The 23,627-nt window shown below is 42.0% G+C and overlaps 1 protein-coding gene across 7 annotated transcripts in view; it reads right to left on the reverse strand.

Annotated features, from left to right (window-relative positions):
• The window catches only part of EIF4ENIF1 (eukaryotic translation initiation factor 4E nuclear import factor 1), a 43,605-nt gene extending 24,464 nt beyond the window's left edge, over positions 1-19,141 (reverse strand). For 3 of the 7 annotated variants that reach the window (XM_032883190.1, XM_032883189.1, XM_032883185.1), the window contains exons 1-5: positions 18,920-19,048; positions 17,858-17,980; positions 6,065-6,138; positions 2,689-2,816; positions 160-446 (exon numbers count right to left, since the gene is read on the reverse strand). In XM_032883190.1, the coding sequence (XP_032739081.1) occupies positions 160-446; positions 2,689-2,816; positions 6,065-6,138; positions 17,858-17,953 (585 nt within the window). In that variant the 5' untranslated portion in view covers positions 17,954-17,980; positions 18,920-19,048. Of the gene's footprint in view, positions 1-159; positions 447-2,688; positions 2,817-6,064; positions 6,139-17,857; positions 17,981-18,622; positions 18,749-18,919; positions 19,050-19,124 lie in introns of those variants that run through there. The other 4 variants (XM_032883187.1, XM_032883192.1, XM_032883188.1 and 1 more) reach the window with 4 other exon arrangements.
• Positions 19,142-23,627: the final 4,486 nt, after the last annotated feature.

A 23,627-nucleotide genomic window follows, 5' to 3' on the forward strand; every position in this document is an offset into this window, starting at 1 on the left:
GACTTGAAGTCCCTCCCCGCCCCCAGCACACACTCTGTTCATCTCTATCTGGCTGAAGAATGGGCTGTGTTCATCCAGCACCTCAAAATAACCTGGTATAAATGAAGAGCATATCATGTCCCTAAGTACACGAAGGGCCAAAGGATCTAGAAGACAAACCCTAAATCGCTTGTCCTTATAATCCCTCTCTCGATCTCGGTCTCTCAAGTCCCGCAGGTCCTTATCACTAAGGCGGTGATCCTTCTCAAAGGTCCGAGCAGAGATTATCCTCCCACTGCCAATCCTCCGTCCGCCAAGCAGGCGAAGTCCATCACTGTCTTTTTCCAGTGGGCTTCCTGAGTGCCGGGAACTAACAGCAGCCGTCACATGGCAGCCCCCTCCAAAGCTTCGTCTCTGTGGGCTGAGAACAACATCTAAGTCATCTTCTTTCACACGCTCCCGTGGATCTGGAAAGATGCCAGAAAAAGAAAGGTAAGCAAACCGGCAGGATATTCTTCCTTTCTCAGTGGTTATGTCCACAACTAGTGGTGGTGAGGGTATTGGAAAAAAGAGTCACGGGACGCCTGAGTGGCTCAGCTGGTTAAGTGGCTGCCTTCAGCTCAGGTCATGATCTTGGGGTCCTGGGATCAAGTCCTGCATCGGGCTCCTTGCTCAACAGAGAGCCTGCTTCTCCCTCTGCCTGCTATGTCTGCTGCTCCCCTTGCTTGTGCTCTCTCTGACAAATACATAAAATCTTAAAAAAAAAAAAAAAAAAAAAGGAAGAGTCACCACTGAAACAGCTACAGAGTGACATGAACATTACATATTTAAATAAGACTGACTCTTTAGCTCTTTCTCCTTGGAGCAATAAATGTATTTCATAATCAATGATTTTCCATATCAGTCTCCATAACCCCTTATTATTTTTTTAAGATTTTTATTTATTTGACAGAGAGAGAGAGATGACAGAGAGAGAGAGATGACAGAGAGAGGAACAGAATCGGGGGAGTGGGAGAGGGAGAAGCAGGCTTCCTGCCATGTGGGGAGGCTGATGCGGGGCTCGATCCCAGGACCTTGGGATCATGACCTGAGCCGAAGGCAGACGCCTAACTGTGCTGCAAAACAGGTTGGCAGTTTCTCAAAATGTGGAACGTACATTTACTATAGGACTCAGCCATTCTACTCTTAGGTATTTACTCAAGAGAAAAGAAAGCGTATGCCTATATAGAAACTTGTACCTGAATATTCATGGTAGTTTTACTTAATAGTCAGAAACTAGAAACAACCCAAATGTCCATCAACAGATAAATGGATAAACTGTGGCAAATTCATACAACGGACTACTAATAGGCAATAAAAAGGGACTATTTATACACGCAACATCACGACTGAATCTTAAAACTATTCAAAGTGAGAGAAGCTACCCAAAGAGTGCACACTATAGGATTCCATTTATACTGAATTCTAGAAAACGTAAACTAATCTGTAGTGACAGAAAGCGAATCAGTGCTTGGTGGGGGGTGATGGGGGGAATGGGGGAGTATGAGGAAGGACTCAGAAGTACCAGGAACTTTCGGGGGTAATGGAAATGCTTGTTACTTTGACCATGGTAATGGGTTCACAGGTGTATACATCTGCCAAAACATCAAATGGTACACTTTACGTGCAGTCTATTCTTTGTCAATTATATCTTGATAAAGAGCTGAGGAAACCAAACATGTCACCACACAAAAATTCTTCCTAGAAAAACCAGAAAACTGAAGTCCAAGTGAGAAAAAGTTCCTTTAATCTTCTCACCAGGAACAGTACCTAAAACGTATGTACTTTTCCAGAATTTCCATGGGGTGTTTCCATGTTTTCTAAAAACAAGACATAGTATAGACAAGTTTCCAATTTACAGCTGGACAATTTAATACTCCTACCTATAGACGTACCAAAGTTTATGTAACCCATTTCTACCCCTGGACATTTAGGCTGCTTACTAGTTTTTGTCATTTAATATAGTTTCTGTGTAATCTTTAATGATTCTTCTAAAATAAATTTTCTGTTCGAGGGACATTACTGCACTAAGTGTACTGTAAGCTGTGTAGAGGGATCTCATATCTCAAACTAGAGTCACCCTATCTTCTTTGCCAAGTGCCAAATTGGTTTTATGATGGGTTTTCACTTATCTCAAAAGAAGTCCCTCTTGCAACAAGTTCCTTGACTAGTTTCTCCACTGCCAGCTCTCTACTTCACTCTTCAATCTCTTATTGCATTTAAAGAGTAAAGGTATAGAAAACCAAAAGCCAAACTTTAGTCCAGTCTCAAACTATATCCAAACCCTGTATTCAGACCATAATCCACTATTAAGAATTGCCAGAACCAATTTATACCTGAGGACTACTTTCATATAGCAGACTAAGTATAAGTGGATTTCCAGCACTGTTTTATGCTCACTACCATTCTGCCCATCACATCTCACTCAGTTATGCCGAATGATGAAGGGTAGCAGTACTTTTAATTCCAAAAGCACACAGTCTAATGCAGTCTACTTGCCACTGCTATATAGGAAAGCTGATTTTTCTCTGCTAATCAGATAAGCCCAGTTAATAAATCAGTTTCCTGAAAATGACATTTTTCCCTGAATGCATAAAACTCTCAGCTAAGAAACCAGCGGCAAACAAATTTGTTGCTCCAAAATCGGTGCCCTGACTTCTACCCACTCACCTACTATCCTGCGCACAAGGGAAGGCCGGTCTGGATCCAACTCTTTCTTCAGACTTTCCACTGGTGAATTCCGCCCTGAAGCTGGGTAGAGAGAGGCATGCCACTTTTCCGGGTCCCAAACGCCATCACTACGAGTCAAAGGGTACACACAGTTAGCACTTGAACCTGCGGACCACATATGTGGTCTAAATTCTAAATTTCTTCAGGTGGTAAGTTATGAAAACCCCTTTCCAATATAAAACTCCATGGTTGCCATCAGAATGGTTAGCTCTTTTAACGTGAAAACGAACAGCTACAGATGGTCCCTGACTTACTATGGTTCAACTCAAGAGGGTTCTACTTGGCGGCAGTGCACATTTAATAGAAACTGTGCTTCAAACTGTAGAAGTCTGATCATTGCCCAGGCTAGCAATGTGTGACATAATGACCTCCTGAGATGCTGTGCAGCGGCAGTGAGCACAGCCACAGCTCCCGGTTGGCCAGTGTGAACACAAGCGTAAACCACACCATTCTGTGTTTTACTTTCAATACAGCATTCAATAGGTTATGAGATATTCAATACTGTATTATATAATAGGCTTCGTGGTAGCTGATTTTGCCCAACTATAGGCGAGTAGAAGTGTTCTGAACACTTTAACATAGCTAGGCTAAGCTAAGATGTTCAGCAGGCCAGATGTTTTATATGCATTTTCGACTAACAGTATTTCCAACTCACGATGGGTTTATTGGAACATACCCCATTGTACACTCAGGAAGATCTGTATTAATTCAGTAATATTTTGTTGTTTTTCTTTGTTTTTGTTTTTCATAGAGCACCAACAGTCACTTGAAAACCAGTGGTCTGGGGCACCTGGGAGGCTTAGTGGGTTAAAGCCTCTGCCTTCAGCTCAGGTCATGATCCCAGGGTCCTGGGATCGAGCCCTGCATTGGGCTCTCTGCTCAGCCAGGGAGCCTGCGTCCCCCTCTCTACCTGCCTGCCTCATTGCCTACTTGTGATCTCTGTCAAATAAATAAATAAAATCTTAAAAAAAAAAAAAAGAAAAAAAAAAAAGAAAAGGAAACCAGTGGTCTGTTATAAATGAAACATCAGACACACACCTTGTGGTGCATGGGGATTACAGTAACCATGCTGTCCTACACAAAGAAGACGCTCCATAAATACTTAAGTTTACTGAAGGAGGAAAACACCCATTTGACTGAAGATCAGTATATGGCAGAGAAAAAGCTCTCACCTGAAGTAGTTCTTGGAATGCCTGGTATGTACTTTTCCAGAATTTTGATGCATACTGTTTCAGTTTTTCTCCACAGGCAGGACAGAAAGCTCTTAAGAACAAAAAATGTGTGATCTGGGTTCCAGTTTGATACCCCCTCTCTATTGATAAGGTGGTAGAGTGTGCAGAGCAGGAGCTCTAGAGTCCAACGATCTGGGACAGAATTCTAGTTTTGCCATTACCACTAGGGACATCCTGGATAAGTTAATAAGCTACGCCCTTTACTCTTCTTTTGAAAGAACTTCCCAACCCCTAGATCAGACCAGACTGTGCTAAACACGAGTAGCAGGGTACTCTGCACTTGTCCTTCACTGCCTGTAATGGTGGTAATGATAAACTCCGGAGTTTATCCGTGAGTTATACAGTGAGTTATACCTCACTGTATCCTTCCACTGACCAATGCTCCATTAAGGCAGTATCTGATAGCACCTGACATAGTATTTGCCACATAGCAGCAGGTACCAACAAAGCATTTCTTGAATAAGTGAGTCAACCTGTCAATCTCAAACTCCTCACACTAAAGAAGATATTACCTATCTTCTGGTGTTGTTGTGAGGATTACCTGGAATTTAAGAATCAAATAAATTTTAATTCTGAGAAGAGAAATACCAGGATGGGAAGGTCTTTTCTCTTTCTCCTTATTTTTATTATTATTATTAGCACATTTCCAGGTCAGAATAAAAGTATGTGTACCCTGATAATTTTATGCCAAGAACAGTTTTTTGTTTTTTTTTTTTAAGATTTTATTTCTTTATTTGACAGAGAGAGAGATCACAAGTAGGTAGAGCAGCAGGCAGAGAGAGAGGGAAGCAGGGCTCCCACCGAGCAGAGAGCCCAATGCGGGGCTTGATCCCAGGACCCTGGGATCATGACCTGAGCCAAAGGCAGAGGCTTAACCCACTGAGCCACCCAGGCGCCCCATACCAAGAACAGTGTTAACAAGAAAATTCAATTTGAGGCATAAAAAAGATTGACAGCTTTAATGAAAAACAAACAAAAAACAGCTTATCTGAGACCTATTAAAAAAATCCTAACCAACTAGAACAGCCATTGTTCAAGTACCACCTTCATCAGGGAAAAGTGGTGAGGAACCGAGACTTAGCAACATTCTGAAGAGTAGACATACAAATAAAAATAGTATGTCCTATTCAACCAATTAAACATAAGACACTTTGTACATTAAAACTGAGGGCCATGGGGCGCCTGGGTGGCTCAGTGGGTTAAGCCTCTGCCTTCAGCTCAGGTCATGATCCCAGGGTCCTGGGATCGAGTCCCACATCGGGTTCTTTGCTAAGCAGGGAGCCTGTTTCCCCTCTCTCTCTGCCTGCCTCTCTGCCTACTTGTGACCTCTGTCAAATAAATAAATAAAATCTTTAAAAAAAAAAACAAACAAACAAACTGAGGGCCATATGAACCATCTACCTTGATATTTAAGAAGTGACCTTAAAGTCCTAAAGTGGCCATAATGAGTGCAATGCAGGGTTATTACAAAGATTTTCAGACCATAATTTAGCTCTAGTCTTCTCAGACCAAAGCCTTCTACCTTTTAGGAAGGAGCCCAAGATGCAAGAGGGCTAACCTAAACAGCTGAATGGTTTTTCTGGCTGGGGGCAAGGAGCAAGGTGGACCAGTACTGCAAGGGTCAGAGTCCTCCTGACCAGCCTCCTCAGGGCAGGCCTTGGAAGGACCCCCAAAGCACAGTGCAAAAACAACCACCAACAGCAAAAGCCCTGGAGAGGACTCCTGTGTTCAAATCTTAATCCTGCTTTCCAACTATGTGCCTCTAACCAAGTCATTTTCTAACTTTAGTTTCATCATTAGTTCTTTGAAAGGGAATTGGTTTAGTAGTCCTTAGTCCCATGAAGCTCAACTCTGAATAGTTTAAAGCTAATTAATAATAAAACTGATGAAGACAATGCAGTAAGATGTTACATCGCCCACAGTTTATCTGTGATGTATATGAGCAGAAGCCCAATGTCATTACCCTTGAAATCTCCCCACTCACCATTCTACAAAAAAACTCTAAAAACAATTCTTAAATTACCAAGTTTGGTGTAACAAGGAAGTTGACTAGAGGGAGCACACCCCTCCCCCTGCCCCCATACCTGTCATATTTTTCTGAGAGGCATGATGGCCTTTGTTTGGAATGAGGGCGTTCTTTTATATCCAAGAGTTCCTCCTAGAACGAGAAACCAAATGGTGATTTTTGAATATTTCTCATACCATGTATTTTCAACTTACATTTGTTCTCAGTAATGACTGGAGTGCCTATCTTATGGATGTCACACAGTTATTTATTTACACCTGGGCTTATTCCAGAAAGGACTGGAGTTAGCTCATCTTACAAGAAGAAGCTCAAGAAGAATTGGCCAGTAACTTCATAGTGATCAGTTTCTTGCTAAAAAGACAATTCTCTCACAAACTGCCATTCAAAAATATAGTTGGAGAATACAATACTGAATGCTTATCGAGGTATGGAAGCTTCAGGCTTAAATAAAACCTCCAGTTAATTAATATTCTTAAATGTATTCAATTTACAAGCAGATAGATTTTGTCATGTAAAGTTGCAAGAAAACAAAGCACTGAAAACATCCATTTACCATTTCTCTGATTTGCCTGTTAACATTTTCTCCCATTTAATTTAGCATTTGGGCTCTCTATACCCCCCCCTTTTTTTTTAAACCACAGAAGAGTAAATTGCATACTCATGGTCCTTAACCCTCAATACTTCAGTGCTTATTTCCCAAGAATAAGGATATTCTTTCACAGTCTCTTATCCAGTTCCATGAGAGAATGAAGCCCTACAGAAAATAATTTAAGTGACTAGTTTTCCATTCTTCCACAGACTGTATTTGGCCAGTATCACTGTAGATGCATAAAAGAGAACCAAACCCATTACATGTAACAGATGCCTTAGGGCATAAGGGCTTACCTTCTACAAAACCTGGTTGAGAAGTTGCCAGTTTTATACAATCAGTTGTCAATAATACTTTTATTTAACAATCCCTCCCAGATTCCAATTTGTCAACTAACCCAAAATGTCCTTTATATTGTTTTAGCCTCCAAAGCAGGATACAGTCTAGCATCAGATATTGACTGTCATATTTTTTTGGGACATTTCTACAACTGGAACATCACTATAATATCTTCTTTTAGGACACGGACATTTCTAAAGAATACAGCCTACTTTCCCTCGCCGCCAAAAGAACATTATTCATTTGAGGTTTATCTAATGTTTCCTTGTGATTACACTGAGGCTAAGCATCCATGGAAGAGAATACTAACATTAGAAATGTTGTGTCCATCTCAGACCATCACCTGTAGATACTGTGATGTCCATCTGCCCCTTAGTAGTGATCCTGATTTTGATCACCTGGTCAAGGTCAAGGTATTCTCCAGTTTTTCTACAGTTCAGTTACTACTTTCCCACTTAAAACTAGTGTGCAGTCTGCGAGAAGAATGCACATATCCTGGTCTTCATCAAAATTTCCCCCTGAACTTAGCATCTATTGATGAATCTTGTCCAAACCAATTCTGATTTCCCAACTCTAGGCCTCTGTCCATATCTACCAGTCAGCAGGTGGCATTTCATTGGGAGGGAAAACACAAACCATCCCTCTTCCCCCATGTATTTACCTATTATTGGCATGGACTCATAGATTCCTAGTTTTCCCAATGGTTTAGAATTCATTCATGTCCTTAATTATTTGGGGCTTTTTGGGAGCCTCCTCAAGCTGGTTCCTATATCTTCTGACATGCCCCATCATTTTTTAAAAAGCACTTCCTCACTTTGTTTTATCTTGTACCCATCCTAGCCCTTGTGTCCGTCACCTAACTCAGAGAAATCTGAGTTCCTTTAAGTGAGAAATGGTATCAGAACCCAAGGTCTGGGAATTAGATATCCTCACCAGCTTCTCAGTCCTTTCGCCAGAGCTAGGTAGTAAGTGCAATTACACATGCACACGTATACCATGCACATATGCGTTAACATACACACATCTGCTTGTACACATGCAGAGACACAAAAAACCATTGCCTTCTTGTTATTTACATTCCAACATTTTCTTAACAAAGTAAGAAAGGCAATTCCCAACCTTTCACTGCATAAAATGCTACAACTGCCTTGCATAAAACTATATACATACTACTGTGCATGACCTCAGTAATACCCCCATCTCAGGCCTCATAATAGAATGCCTGCTGCTTCTCTGATCACTGCTTCCCATGTCCTGGGGTAAACATGGAGGAATAGATTTACTCTCTCGGCCTATAAGGAATCATTGCACACGAGCATGCCGTGAGTTCACTCAGTGTCTTTAGACACTTGAATCATCTAAATATTTTCTTCATGATAGCAAAATGCCCTAGGACCAGATGACATTTTGGTTTTAAAACCAGCGTATCAATCATTTGATCATCTGTCTCTTTGATAGAGAGAGTGAACGAGCAAGAGTGTGCAAGAGCACAAGCAGGTGGAACGGGAGGGAGAGGGAGAAGCAAGGCCCCCACTGAGCAGATGATCCCAGAATGCTGGGATCATGATCTGAATCAAAGGCAAACACTTAACTGACTGAGCCACCCAGGCACCCCTATCATTTGCATCTTCTTAGGATTTATTAATGTCTTTTTAATTGGGAAAAAGTACCTAGAAAAACCTAGAAGTCTGAGATAAACAAAATTCCAAATTATCTAAAAACTGCCCAAAATTCTGAAAAAAAACTGTCAAAGCAATGACTTACAACCCAGAAATCACCAGTAAAGACTGGAGTCCAGGGAGATCATTAGGACACTGTGTCAGTGATGCAGGGTGCATTCAGTGGTGGGTGAAGGGTGGCTGGACCAACAGTAGTTATGATGATAGTAAACATCACAGTACAGAAATCCTGAGGACAGGAAGGCTTAAAAATATTCCAGTAGAAACAGGAAGGACCTTATAATATAGGAAATACTTATACTACAGGAAAAAAATGCTGCAAAGCAATTGTCTGCTATTAGAAGAAACCCACAGATTATTTCATATTTCTTTACCACCCTCAAATCCAAACATTAAATTAAGAACCCTAGTACACTATTAAACCAAGAGAAACATATCTTATACTTAAATATGTATACTCTCAATATACTAAAGTTTCTATGTAATAAGACTTTATTTGAAACTTTTAACTGCCAAAGATAATAGGGAGCCCAGGTGATTTTCTATCACTACCACACCTGTTGGCTGAATCTAATGATTTTACTTATTTATTTAGGAGTCATCTGGAAGAGATTAACATTTTAACATACCCACAAAACATGCAGGAAGACCAAAAGTTCTATTTGTGGGGATCAAAAAAATGTTTTCACCAGGGTAACAATCTTACAAAAAGGGAAATGGGGAGATTAAGGAAATATGATGATTCTAATTAATGTAGAATCCCAAATGGGATTCTGGAACAGAAAAAGGACATTAGATAAAGAAAGGAAGGACAGATGAATAAAGTATGGATTTTAATTAATAACAATGTATTAACATTGCTAATTGTAACAAATATACCATACTAACATATTAACAGGGAGAACTCTATGATCCCAATTTTTCTACGAATCTCACACTATTCTAAAAAATAAAATTTACTTCTACTTCATACCATATACAAAAATAACTCAAAACGTATCAAAGACCTAGACATAAGAGTTGTAACTATAAAACTCTTAAGAAGAAAATGCAGGTGTAAAAAGTTCATGACCACAGATTAAGCAATGTTTCTTAGCTGGGACATGGAAAAAGCATAAACAACCAAAGGAAAAAAGCAGGTATGCTGGACTTTAAGTTTAGGAACTTTTGAGCTTCAAATGACTACCAAAGTGAAAAGGCAATCCACAGAACAAGAAAAAATATTTATAACTCATGCATCTGGTAAGGGTCTAGTGTCCAGAATATGGAGAGAATGTGTATAATTCAACAACAAAAAGACACCCAATGACCCAACTTACAAATAGGTAAAAGATTTCAAGAGATTTTTCTCCAAAGAAGATACACAAATGGCCAACAAGCACATAAAGAATGCTCAAAATCATTAGTCATTAAGGAAATGCAAGTCAAAACCACAGTGAGATGCCACTTCACACGTACTAGGATGGCTATTAAAAAAGGGAAAATAAACAGTGGCAAGGACGTGGAGAAACTGAAACCCTCGTGCATTGCTGATGGGAATGTAAAACGGTACAGCTGCTGTGGAAAAACAGTGGCAGTTTCTCAAAAAGTTAAGCACGTTTACTCTATGACCCAGCAATTCCATGCCCAGGTATTTATCAAAAGGAACTGAAAAGATTATATCCACACAAAAACTTGTACACAAATGCTCAGAGCAGCATTATCCACAAAAGCAAAAAAATGGACACAACCCCATATGCCCACCAACTGATGAACAGACAAAATGTGGTAAGCCCATACAATGAATCCATTTTTATTTGGCAACAAAAAGGAATAAAGTATTGAAACTTGCTATAAAACAGACCTTGAAAAGATTAAAAGAAGCCAGACCAAAAAAGCCACATACAGTATGATTCTGTTTACATCCAATGTCTAGAATAGGTAAATCCATGGAGTCAAAGAGTAGATTAATGCTTGCCAGGACTGGGGAAAGAGGATAATGGAGAGACTACTAATGGGTACAGAGTTTCTGTATGGGGTGATGAAAATATTCAAGAATTAGGTAACAGTGATGGTTATACAACTTAGTGAATTTACTGAAAACCACTGAATGGTACACTTTTAAAGGGATGAATTATATCTCAATAAAAATATTTTTAATAAATCAAACTAAGGTGTTGTTACCAGAGATTAATACTTTAATTTCTTTTCTTACAGACTTACTGCCCTAATCACAGACTGATAAATGCCAACAACCCTCAGATACGAGAGTTGCTCAGGTTGGTAAAAATGTTTTAACTTTCCCTCCCATATTATTCCAGTTGACTTTACTATGCCTGGCTTATATGAGGTGTGAATAGACACTCTGGTAACCGACTACACAACCTGATGGGGCTCCAAGAGCACAGGCAGAGCAAATAGCCAGTTATTACACTGGCATTAACTATGTCAGCCATACAAAACGGGGCTGCTGACCAAGCAGCTAAGACATAGCTCACCTGTCTAGAGAGGATGAAGAGCTATTTTCTTTGGTAGTAGGTTGTTAACTGGGAAATCAAAACAACGGTTCTTGGATAGTAAAAGTTGCTGGCCATAACTTCAAACATCTAGTAAAATTATACTGTTCTTGAAAGCAGGGCTTCTTAAACCAATTTCATGGCTCCAAGGAAACCATATGCAAAACCGTGCATTTCTGCGATTCCTGCACTGAGTATTACCTTCAAAAGATCTCCAATGGACCCCAAAGAAGTTAAGAAGTAGCACTTTAAACGGAGGTTTCTGAAAATGTGGTCCAAAGTCCACCTGGATGTTTAGGGACAACGAGAGGCCCTCTTCATGGGGTTTAAAGAGTTAAATCTGTTACCTTCCACCAATGTCTTTTAAGTTGCAAAAGATAGTATTCCAGCCTACAAGGTCCCCCACATAAGTGGGGAGGGGAGAAACCATGAGCTAAGTCAATACAAAAATTGCTCTCTTCATAGCTGTCCAGAAAACATTTCCTGTGTGCCAGGCTTAGTATCTAGCCATATGCAGATGACTCCTGGCCCTGGCCCCATGGCTCTTCAGTCTCTCAAGAGAAGTGTTCTTGAACTTGCCATCTCATCAAGGGCCCTTAAGAATAATATTCCTGAAAAGGCACCCTTTTGGGGTATTTTCAAAGAAAATCTTCAACTTTGGCTAAAGGCAAAATACTTGGAAAGTGCCTACTCTAAGCTGGGAATACTCTCTCCGTATGATTATTACAGGAGGAAATAGAGTACCCTTTTGCAGAGTCCTAAGAACCCACAGGAACTTACTAATTATAAACAAATTCACTACAATCACCATCTGGACAGGAAGAGTTAATACCTGAAAACATTTTTGCACAGGTTTTAAAACCTGACTAAGCAAGAAATAAGCCACTAATGGCCCAAGAGCCATACAGCCAAAATAGTACAAACACATTTTCTTAGTTTTAGCAGCCTTCCTCAAAGAAAATTTGTCAAGCTTCCCAAAACAATCTATTTGGGAATTACTAATATGGATACACACTTATGGTGATCAGTTTTGAAGGAGAAAGCAAAAGAATGTGAATATAAGCCCAAAACAACAGTGGTTAAAACCCACATCCAGTTTCTTGTTGCAGAAATCCCATGTAGAAGCAGCTATGCATTTTGATGACATTCTGACATTACAAATTTCACAGAAGTCCCTTACATAAGATGAAAAGGAAATATTCTTTACCTTTGTAAGCTAAATTTAATTCTTAAGAGTAAAAAACACAACTTTTAAAAAACTAACATATGTATTTTGTAAAAAAACCCAGAGTTTTATTTCATTGTTAGTGGTCAAAAGACTCTAGAAGTGACCCAGTACCTTACCTGTGTGTGTGCCTGGCTCTTCCTAAAGAAGGCAAATGTCCCCAGAGCAGTATTTGGGTTGGGTCATCCGCCTTTGACCTCCTGTCCCAGTCCCCACCCTCTCCACACACCCACTAGCATTGGGGTTGGTCATCAAGCTCTTAGACAGTTGCTGACTGACCAGATATTCATTCTGCCAAGTCAGATGACTTTTCTGAAAGGATTAGAAAGCTGTTAAAAATAGATCACAACAGGGTAAGGGTACCCAAAGATGACAGCCAATGCAACGGTGAACTAACAACATAGGGGGTACATGGGATACATTCCACCATTCACCACTTAAGAAGTTTGTTGCTGGAGGCATCATTTACAACAGTTCTTACAGGCAGGTCAGGATTTCAACAGTCCTGCAGAGCTGTTAAGCAGGACTCCCCACCTGGATTCATCTAAGCATCTAATGGTGGCTGATGTGATGCAAAGACTTTCTTCTACTGAAAGATCTGAAACTAAGGAAATGGGGGGAAACTAAGGGTATGGGGGAAAAAAACCCAGAAAAGTCTGTTTTCTCTGTTGATCTGGCCAACACAATAAAAATAAACTTTGGTTTCTAAAAGTGTTCATACAACTGATTAAAACAATGTAAAACTTTAAGTAGGTAAAGACTAGAAGGAAACTTAAAATCATTTTCAGGGTGGTGGCATTATGTATTCAACAGGACTTTCCGGTTTCATATTAAAATGGAAATGGTTACTGTGACATTTAAAAAATAAGCATCTTGATCTAAAGTTGGGATCTAAAGAAGGTACCTTGAGTATGCCTGTCAGTACATCATAAACAGTTTTCATACTTTCTGTGTGCCAGCCACTTTTCTAAGCACTTGACATGCATTTTTCTCATTTATTCCCCATAAAAATCCTATGAAGTAGACAGTATTCCACCCACATTTTATGGAGGAAAAGGATGAGAATCAGAGAAGCTAAGTATATAGCTGAAGACCGCACAGGGTAAGTAAGTGGTAAAGCAAGGGATCCTAAACCAGGCATTAGGGCTCAACCCCCCAATCCTTCTCTCCTCGTTGCTCCTCTTGAGAGGACAAGGGAAGAGGCATGACACTTCCCAGCAACTGTCACTCAGTGTCGGGTTTGTCCCTGCTCAGTGGACTACTGGGAACTCTGAATCAAACTGCCTCATCCTTAGGCAGGATTCCCTTAAGCCTGCCTCCATTCATAGCACCTTTTCCTGAATCAAAGGCCCTAGCCACAAATTTCTATGTTAAATGACCCGTTCTTTATCTAGCTAGAAGTTCCCACCATAAGCAAATAGGAGAGGATACTCATGGGCAACAGCCCCGAATTCCAACTTTTCCAAGATGACTATTCAAAGAACGAGAACCGGTACGAAAGAATAATCAGAAGACAGTGTTGGTGGTGTTGCCAGCTGACACGCCCTAAGAACTTCCAGTTAGCTAGATTTTCTGAACAGCTGAAACTTTAAGATTGTATAATAATTTCTCATACCATAATTTTGCCTTCCCAAAAGACATCCTTATTTTTATATTAGCTTAAGAAGTTTGTAGCAAAACATGTTCCTGAAATGCCACCTGTCAGAGGTTACTTCTCAACTCAGTTTTTGGAAAATATCTATGAAGTTACCAAATGAGATCTCTTGTAGAGTTAAACTTGACCATCTGACTACTGACTTCAACCCAAGATTTAAATCCTACTTCCTCTTCTCTCAGAGGATGGACTCCAGTCTTGCAACTGATTCTCTCCAAGAAGGCTAGAAGGATTCAAATCAGTCCACTTTAGGTGCTTGTCTATTTTTTTAAATGGTTTTTTAAATGGTTTTAAAGCAAAGACACAGGGGCGCCTGGGTGGCTCAGCTCAGGTCATGATCTCAGGGTCCTGGGATCAAGCTCCACGGGCTCCCCGCTCAGTGGGGAGAGTGCTTCTCCCTCTTCCTCTGCCCCTCCCCCGACTCATGCTCTCTCTCTCAAATAAATAAAAAAAAATAAAGCAAAGACATAAACATGGCTGTATCACTGCAACTAACTGCCCATCAGCTGCAAATTAGGGTGGACTCCTTTGAAGAGCCCTATAGACACTGATCAAAATGGTGCCAATTTATAACTAATCAAAGCAACACAAGAAACTAAGCTCAGATAATCCAATGCCTACTTTTTAGCCGGTAGATTTAAGGTAGATGATTAACACTGCTCAGTATCAAGCTGAAGGTTATGGGTATTCCCTGCTTTTTATTTATTTAAAGATTTTATTTATTTGACACACAGAGATCACAAGTAGGCAGAGAGGTAGGCAGAGGGTGGTGGTGGAAACAGGCTCTCCGCTGAGCAGAGAGCCCAATGCAGGGCTCCATCCCAGGACCCTGAGATTATGACCTGAGCCAAAGGCAGAGGCTTAATCCTCTGAGCCACCCAGGTGTCCCTCCCTGCTTTTATATACTGCTCAACTGGTAGGTGATAATACTTTATAAGTAATCAGTGGCAAGATACAGGAGCAAAGGAGGAACAGCACCAAGTATGTATACTCTAAAATCAGTCTGTCCACTCAAAGAAAAAGAACACGGATCTGAATAGTGGAACAGTCCAAAGCATTTTTACTCTGTATTTGAAGAAGTAAATGGTATCACTAATAGCAGGTACTACACAAGAACTGGTAAAACAAGGACCTCTGATGAAGGTAAGCTGGTGGGTCCCAAAGTTTTTCCATTAATAAACATGACCACCTCATCTTGTTTTCTAAACTGATGGTCCTCAAGCTTGAATCAGTCAAAATTCCCTGAAAGACTTAATACATGTGGATGTCTGGGTCCTACCCCTAAAATCTGATTTAATACCACTGAAATGGGACCTGAGATTTTGTATTTCTAACTGGTTACTAGGCAGTACTAAATGCTAGTTTAGGGACTACTCTTTGAGAACCACTGTCTAAAAACACTTTCAATCCATGATTTTGCACTGAGGTCCCACTCTGTAGCCTCCAAAAGTCCTTCAACATAATTCGGTCTCTTTATAAATGCCACATTTAAGTATCACCAGAAAGAATTTTTGGTTTTAGCAACTTGGCCTGGCAAAACAGACCTGAGTGGGCTTTTAAATTAAGAGCTCAGACTCTCAGGATAACAGGTGCCTATGATAAATCCACTTATAACCATCCCAATTAATCATCACTAAGGTCTAGGGGTAGGCCTGAAAGTATCTAATGTGATTCTAACTTGACTTCCTGAGACATTCATGGAAACACAACAGATACCAATGGAAACCTAGAGAGTAATTATCCATCTGAGTTGCTTGACAACATCAAGACCATATACCAAGTTTTCCAAGGAAGACTAAAGCCTTGCTACTCAAAGTATGGTCAGTGGACCAGCAGTATGGTCACCACCTGCAAGCAGGTTAAAAAGCTAGATTTTGAAGCCCACTCATGATCTAACAACCAGAACTCACACTTCACAAGGGTTCATAGATAATCTCCAAACATATCAACATTTAGGAAGCTGGAGTAAAGAATGCCACAACACACAGGAGACTCTGGTGTTACCTGAAAAGCACTAGGCCAAACTCCTGGACTACTCCACCCTCATAGGAAAAAAAAAACAAAAAACAAAAAACCTAGAATTCTGAACAGACTATTAATGTTATCTCATAAAACAAATGGATGCTAAACTAAGAAAGGTCAAAGTTTAAGAAGCCCTCTCATCTGGTGAATGTGTTTTTTTGATCTTATAGTAAACATCCTATGTTTACCAGTTTTCACAAAGCACATAACTTATTAAAAAAATCACTGAGGACAACTTCCTTCTCTTCTAAACTTTCTAGCCCATGAACTTGAAGCAGCAGAAACATTACTAAATGCCTTTTTTTATGCCAATAGTCTAATCTCAATATGGAGATAAGGAGTAGGATGGCTCAAGTATTATTCTAGTTGTGCAACAGACCATTTATTATAGTTCTCAGAACACAGGGTTGTTTCAAGCTTTCTTCAAAGAGAAAGGCTTAGTTTGCCTCAAGTACCACATTACTAGAGTATAAGAAATGTATGTATGAAAGCACCACCCAAACACTGCCTAAACATGATTCTAAAATTGCCATTAACTAAATCTTCTCTAATGGAGTGGACAATAAACCAACTTCCAACTAAATCTGGTAGAGAAGACCATTAAATCTAAGCTCCACTGTCATTAATTTAAAAGATCCTTTTCTTAATCATTTCTTTGAGGCACATTTATCTAAGTATGACAGAATTCTGAGACTAGATTATAAAAAATGGATAATATTGAGCTTCTTAATCTTTAGAGACATGTAAGTTCTAGCCTAAGAAAGACCAGTATTATCTTCCCCCAAAATGACTTAAGCTAAATATGGTTATAAAGAAAGATGACATATACATGCCATCCTCTGATCAGTGTGAAAGTGACACAAAAGCCTCTCTGTGTGGACTCTACAAGCAGAATACCAGTAAGAACTTTTATTCAAAAAGTGCTAAGAGAACTAAAATCACAAAAGCTTATGAAAGCAGTTCAAATTAGTTCCCCTTCATTTAATAAGCTTTTCTCCATTCAGAATTCACCTGTCAACCTTTCAGACAGTGAATTTAAGTTGTGAAACATTATTCAAGTACTCTCAGGTTTGAGAAAAACTCCATTTGTGGAGATCAAATCTGAATAAAATGCCATCTTTTTTTTTAATGCTAAAAATGAATATTGCTCTGATAGCACTAGACACTTTATCAAGTAGGTCTGAGCAGTGGCACTAGTACACAAACAAGGCCTGACTTCAAATATTAACCAGTCAGTATTCTGGTAAGTCAGGGACAATAACCACATCAGAACCCCTGATTGGGTCCACACTTAGGAAATAGAGATAAGAGACCAAATAGAATATGACTCTTCCCATCAGAAGTCCCAAGCACATTTTTTGTACTCTGCCCAATACATTTCAAGGAATGAGAAATGAATTCACACCTCAAGGAGTCCTGTCAACCCCTTCAGAAACATCCAGAGGCCCATAAGATACTGAAGCAACAACTTCAGTAAGTACAGGACCTTGAGTGATTTGCATGCCAGAACTGGAATCCTTATTCTAGAGCATATAAGTCAGTAACATACCAGTTACACACAGTTCTTACAGAACATGTGTGCTAACATATGCTGACCCACAAATTCATATGCCATATGAGCCAATATTTCCTCCACCCAAAAGCTAATTAGAAGCAAATCCTAGTTTAAATTGCATATTCACACTTGCAGAAAAAATTCAAAGCAATGCTTTATTAAATCTAGTTAATATTTAGTCTATATAGTCAGAATGAGACTTCCACTTTAAATAACACTAATGAAATACCTACACAATGTTACTAATCTCCCCACCTATAAAGAAACACTATTTCATTAGTAACAATACTTACTTTTGTATAGCGATGCGGGGATTTGGAGGCTGGTTGCTTCTTCAGGTCAAGGAAAGCATCTCCATTTTCTGTTTCACCCAAACTTCTCCTATCCATGGCTCCTTGGTCTACAATTCTTTGCACCTGGAAGATCAATCAGCAAAACTGTCAGGGGGAACAATATATTTTGAGAAGTCTTGACCGTTTAAGACACCGAAACTCTTTAATCTCTTAAAATGACTACCTTTAAAAAACAAAGCCTCACCCAACAAAACCAGAACCCATTTGGAAATAGAATGACTGGTTTTTTATCTCTTCTAGTAAAGTGCTCTAAGAATCAAAAAGGTTAAGGAAAGCCTAAGTGGAAGGTACCCAATCAGGGCACAGTCTTTAAACAGCTTTAAGACAAAAAGAAACCAAAATTAGTCATTGCCACCCATGAGGACCGTTCAGACAGTAGTGGGGAAGTTTCCCGAGTGGGGGCAGGTAGGAGACTGGTTGGGGCTGGGGATCCGGGAAGTCGGACTGTGGTGTAGTGCCTGTCACTTGCCAATGGACGCCGCCAGCTGCCCCTTGTTATCCAGGGGCCAGGGGCTGGAGCCCGAGCGCCCCTCACCCTGCCCGCGGCACCTGTGGCCATGTCAGGGGCGCCGGTGGCAAGGAAAGGACGAATGCCGGCTCCAGCTCGGAAACTCGGCTTTCCCGGGCCGCGACCCCAACCCCCGGCCTCTCGCGCAGGCCTCAGCCCACGGCCTCCTTCGGAGGAAGGGCGGGGACTGTACTCACGGAGGGGAGGCGGGCCGGAGGGAGCGGGGAGGCCGAATCCCCCGGCCCAGCCGCTCCGAGCTGGAGCCGGCGCAGGCCCGCCGCCGTCCGCCCCGGCCCGGCGGCTCGGGCCCCGCCAGCCCGCCCGCCTGCTGCCCGCCGGCCGCCCCGCTGGCCTCGCGCCCCTGCCCGCCCCCCGCGCGCACCCCGGCGCTCGCGCTCACGCACGCGACCCCAGGAGCAGCGCGCCCGCGCCCCTGCCCTCCTTGCGGCCCTGGGCGCGAGGCGCCCCGGCTCCCGCTGCCGCCGGGCCCTTACTCGGTGCCTCCGCCGCTCGGCGGCCTTTCGCCTCGGCCGCCGCTCCCCTCCCTGCCGCCGGTGCCGGTCCGAGGGCTGCTCCGCGCGGCCTTCGCTCTCGCCCCCCCACCCGTTCGGGCTGTCTCTCTTCAGCCGCCGTAACCACGGCCCAGCCCTCAGCCCCTCCTCCCAGACCCCCTCCCCCTTAATAACTCCCTCCGCGCACCCGGGCCCCAGCACCGCCTTCGCCGCTGCGCGCCCGGAAGTGAGGTGACCGCGGCGGTGCCGGGCGGAAAAAAGACACATTGCGGTGCGCTCCCCGGGCGCCGGCCCCAGCGTGCGCCCGGCGGCGGGGAGGCGGAGGCGGGAAGGAGATGGCGGCGGCGGAGAGGGGGCTGGGGCGGCGGCGGCGGAAGCCTTTCCCGGTGCGCGCAGGCGGTCGTCCCGGGCAGCCCTGAGAAGGACGCAGCGTTCCCACGCGCGCTTCGGGGCGGGGCAGAACGGGGCGGGCGGTGCTGGAGCCTGCGGTCCGCGCCTGGCAGCTGTCTCTGGAAGGCGGTGGTACCAGCCAAAGTCTGGGTCCGGGGTCCTGGTCCGGGTTCGACCTGGGAAGCGCGTTGACTGCTGCGTTTGCACGGTTCGCGACGGCGGGAAACGTGGGGCTTCGGCGGTGGCAGTCTGAGGCGAGCCTGGGGGCTTTTGAGCCTGGCGTTTGTGGGCTCGAATCTCAGGTTTTATCATTAATGGTGTGATGTTGGGCAAAGCCCTGACTTGAGTTTTCTCTCTTCTCCTTTCTAAAATGGCCCTTCTTTAAGTGTGTGTGATTCTGTTTTGTTGCATTAACAAATTTGCCACGATTGCTTTTGATTGAGCTAAAAGTGACTGACAAGTCATTGAAAGGGTTTTTTGTTGTTGTTGTTGTTTTTTCCCCGCTCACAACCGGAATCTTTCCATAGCCTGCACGGGAAGGGGAAGTACGAGTGTATTTGGGTGAAAATGAGACAGCGAATGTGAAGTGCATAGTACACATTGGCGAGACTGGCAAATGAGAGCACAGCAGTGCAAACATACTTTCCCTACTCTGAGAAATGAGAGTAACTGCCGGGCTGGGGATGAACCATCTGTAAAGGTTTGACGAAGATCACCTGTGAGCCCGGTCTGCAGGAATATCCTCAGCCCCAGTTTCCGTCCCGTGCTTCCTCCCGGGGTTGGTGTGAAGTGATACCTGGGTGTAGAGGGAAACGCCATTTTTTTCGCTAAAGGGTAGTGAAGTCTACATTTCTTTGAAGGGGCCTGCTTTCTTTGAGCTTCACTAATAGAATAAAGGGATTGGGCATTGAGTGATCGCTGAGTTCCCTTCCTGTAAGTCTTGGCAACCGAGATAATTAAGAAAACGTTTTTCTTTTTGTCTGTAATATTGAATAAAAAAATTTTTTTTTTTTTAATATGTTAACTATCTGCGGGCAAGAGGCAGAGGGAAACATTTGCAACCCAGTTCTGCCACATCCTACAGACTGGGGCAAATTAGGCCAGTTCTTTATCCTTAGCCTTGGTTTTCTAATCTGTAAAATTGGAAAGATGATAATCCAACTTGATAACAGGGGCTGTTATCAAGATTAAAAAGGATAAGGTGGGTAAAAAGCCTTATACAACCTTCGTGAAGCTGCTGGTTTTTTGTTTTTGTTTTTGTTCTTGTAAGGCCTATTCAGAGGCACATGGTAGGTAATCACACCATGCTCATCTTAATATTTTAGAAATCAAGCTGCTTTTGGAATCAGGTTCTTCCTAAGGTTGAGGATAATGGTATAATCCTTTCGCTATCAGGTGTAATGAAGAAGGCCCATTGCTTGAAGCTCTTATATTCTGGTTCTGCCACTTGGTGTGAAATCTGAGCCAGTCATTTCATTTCTCTCGACCTGTTTACTCCTCTGTCAAAAAGGGATAGCAGTACCTACTTTTCAGGCTTGTACTGGAAATTAGTCATCTATTGCTGTGTGATAAACCACCCCAAAACTCAATGGTTTAACTCAATATGTATTTTGCACCTAAACTTGCACTTAGGCCACTTCTAGCTGGGATACCTGGTTTCTGCTGCATTCAGATGGGTAGAAGGCTTGCGCCTAGGGTCATTTAATGGCTCACTTACATATTTGGTGCTTGATGGCGGCTCTCAGCTGGGTCTTCTGGAGCTGTTGGCTGGAACGTTTGTACATGCGCTCTCTCTGGGGCTTGAGCTTTTTCTCACAACATGGTGGCAGGATTCTGCAGCAGCCAGTTGCTGAATTGTCCTTTCCAACCTAGCCTTGGAGTCCGTGTTCTTCCACATGCCATATTCTATTAGAAAAAAGTCACTAAGGGACGCCTGGGTGGCTCATTAATCGGCTGCCTTCTGCTCAGGTCATGATCCCAGCTCCTCTGATCAAGTCCTACTTTGAGCTCCTTGCTTGGCGGGGAGCCTGCTTCTTCCTCTACCTCTGCCTGCTGCTCCCCTGCTTGTGCTCTCCTTTTCTCTGACAAGTAACTAAAATCTTTAAAAAAAAAAAAAAAGAAAGAAAGAGGGGTGCCTGGGTGGCTCAGTGGGTTAAAGCCTCTGCCTTCGGCTCAGGTCATGATCCCAGGGTCCTGGGATCAAACCCCACATCGGGCTCTCTGCTCTGCGGGGAGCCTGCTTCCTCCTCTCTCTCTACCTACTTGTGATCTCTGTCAAATAAATAAAATATTAAAGAAAGAAGTCACTAAGGGAAGGAGACTTAGACTACTTTTATATAAAAGTGTCAAAGAATTCGTGGACATATTTTTAAATGACCTCAAGTACACAAAATCTGCTCAAGGCATTGTAGCTACCATGAGAGAGGCCTGGCCCGGAGCTAATTTCCCAGGCCCTCAGGTCTATTCTTGTTGGGATGCACGCTTCCACCAAGCTGTCCTTTAGTGTTGTGTAGAAACTTGGTCTCAACTCACTTATCTCTCAGAGACTCAATTTGTCCTGTGAAAGGAGATGCAAATTAGCACCTGAGAATAAAGGTAATAATTTACTAAGGGAGGGTATCTATGAATGTCTTTCTCCCGTGTCATGCAAAATTTAGATGCTTGCAAATCCTTGTTTCATTGTAGCTTTTGAGTATTCTCAGTAAGAATGATAATTTGTAATTCTAAATGCCCATTTTGGAATTAATGAATTTTCAAATACCAGTATGAGAAGCTTCTTTGAGAGAATAAGAGAAATTATTGACTCTTGTTCTTTACTAAATATTTCTAAGATCTTAGTTTAGGTTTGTTGTTCGTTCAAAGTTTGGCATAAGGGGCCTCAAAAGTTCAGTCAGTTGAGGAGTCCAAGAGCAGTAGAAAAGCAAATGAAAATATGAGAAACCTAGTAATTCTGAGAGCAGCCTCCTCTCAGAAAGTTGGGATTATACCTCAACTAGTCAGTGTCTCCCTAAATGGGCTTTTTTCCTATTCATTTTTTCTTGCTCTAAGGGTAATCCCTGGTTCTAAGAAAAGATTTCAACAGTTTCACAGGTGTGTGGCATCATGTACTCAGTTTAAGGACTGTAAAGAAATTAAGGGACTTTTAGAACCACACATTCTTCAAAGAGCCTCTACCCTTTCTGGTGCTATACATGCTTGATTTCATTTATGGGAAGTACTTAAGACAAAACCAACTGAAATCATTAAGTGCTGCTGCACTAGCTGTTGTTAATCTATACTGTTCTAATCTTTACTGACAGGAATAATTATTTGCATTATAACTCAAATGAAAATGCCTTTCATCCCTTCCCAAATCAGTCAAAGTTGATGGTAGTAAAGGTACATGACAGGAATAAAGCATCAGCAAATCACCTAGAAAGCATAAAGTACTTATAAGACTAATTTGACAGTAAATATTAGTGCTAATTAGGGCTTTAAAACTCACTAAATTAGTCATCCCTAAAAGATTGGTTCCCGTGTCCTGCTAAAGTGGAACTTTTCCTTTTAAACACCTGGTGTGTTGTTTTTTTTAAACAAAAATTAGCATATGTAGAAAATGGAAAATGCAAACTACCTGTGTCACTTCAATCCTGGGACACCCAACAAATTATTTTACCTCGTAATTGTAGTATAAAAATTGTATAAAAATCTTTCGGGGTGCCTGGGTGGCTCAGTTGGTTAAGCGTCTGCCTTAGCTCAGGGCATGATCCCAGGGTTCTGGGATCCAGTCCCACATTGCGCTCCTTGCTCTTTGGGGAGCCTGCTTCTCCGTCTTCCTGCCTTTCCCCCTGCTTGTGTGCGCTCGCTCACTCTCTGACAAATAAGTAAATAAAATCTTTAAAAATAAAAATAAAAAATCTTTCAAGCATTTAAGTACATAACGCTTGCCTTTACAAGAAGTCTTGTGTGCTTTCACATGTTTCACAAAGCACAGGAGAAAAGTATATAAAAATGCCTCACCTACCTTCCCTTACCCCTATTTTCTAAAAGATGTTCAGAGATTTTAAAAAATTTATCGACTATTTACTAACAATTAGTGCTTGTTAACTACATTTTTAAAGGGAGGGTTCAGAGAAGATCCCAGCCTGGGGTAATTCAAATTCGGGGACACGAAACGACAACTTCCTTGCCCTTCAGATTGACAGCTTCTCTGGTCCCTGCGTGCGCATGTTCCACGCTTGCACTGGCGGGGAACCATGGAGAACCAAGAGCCAGAGAGGCTCACGCGTGAGCCTGGAAATGGGGCTAAGGAGGACCTTCG

Source organism: Lontra canadensis, unplaced genomic scaffold, assembly GCF_010015895.1.
Source record: "Lontra canadensis isolate GAN:19392208 unplaced genomic scaffold, GSC_riverotter_1.0 scaffold87, whole genome shotgun sequence".
NCBI lineage: Eukaryota > Metazoa > Chordata > Mammalia > Carnivora > Mustelidae > Lontra > Lontra canadensis.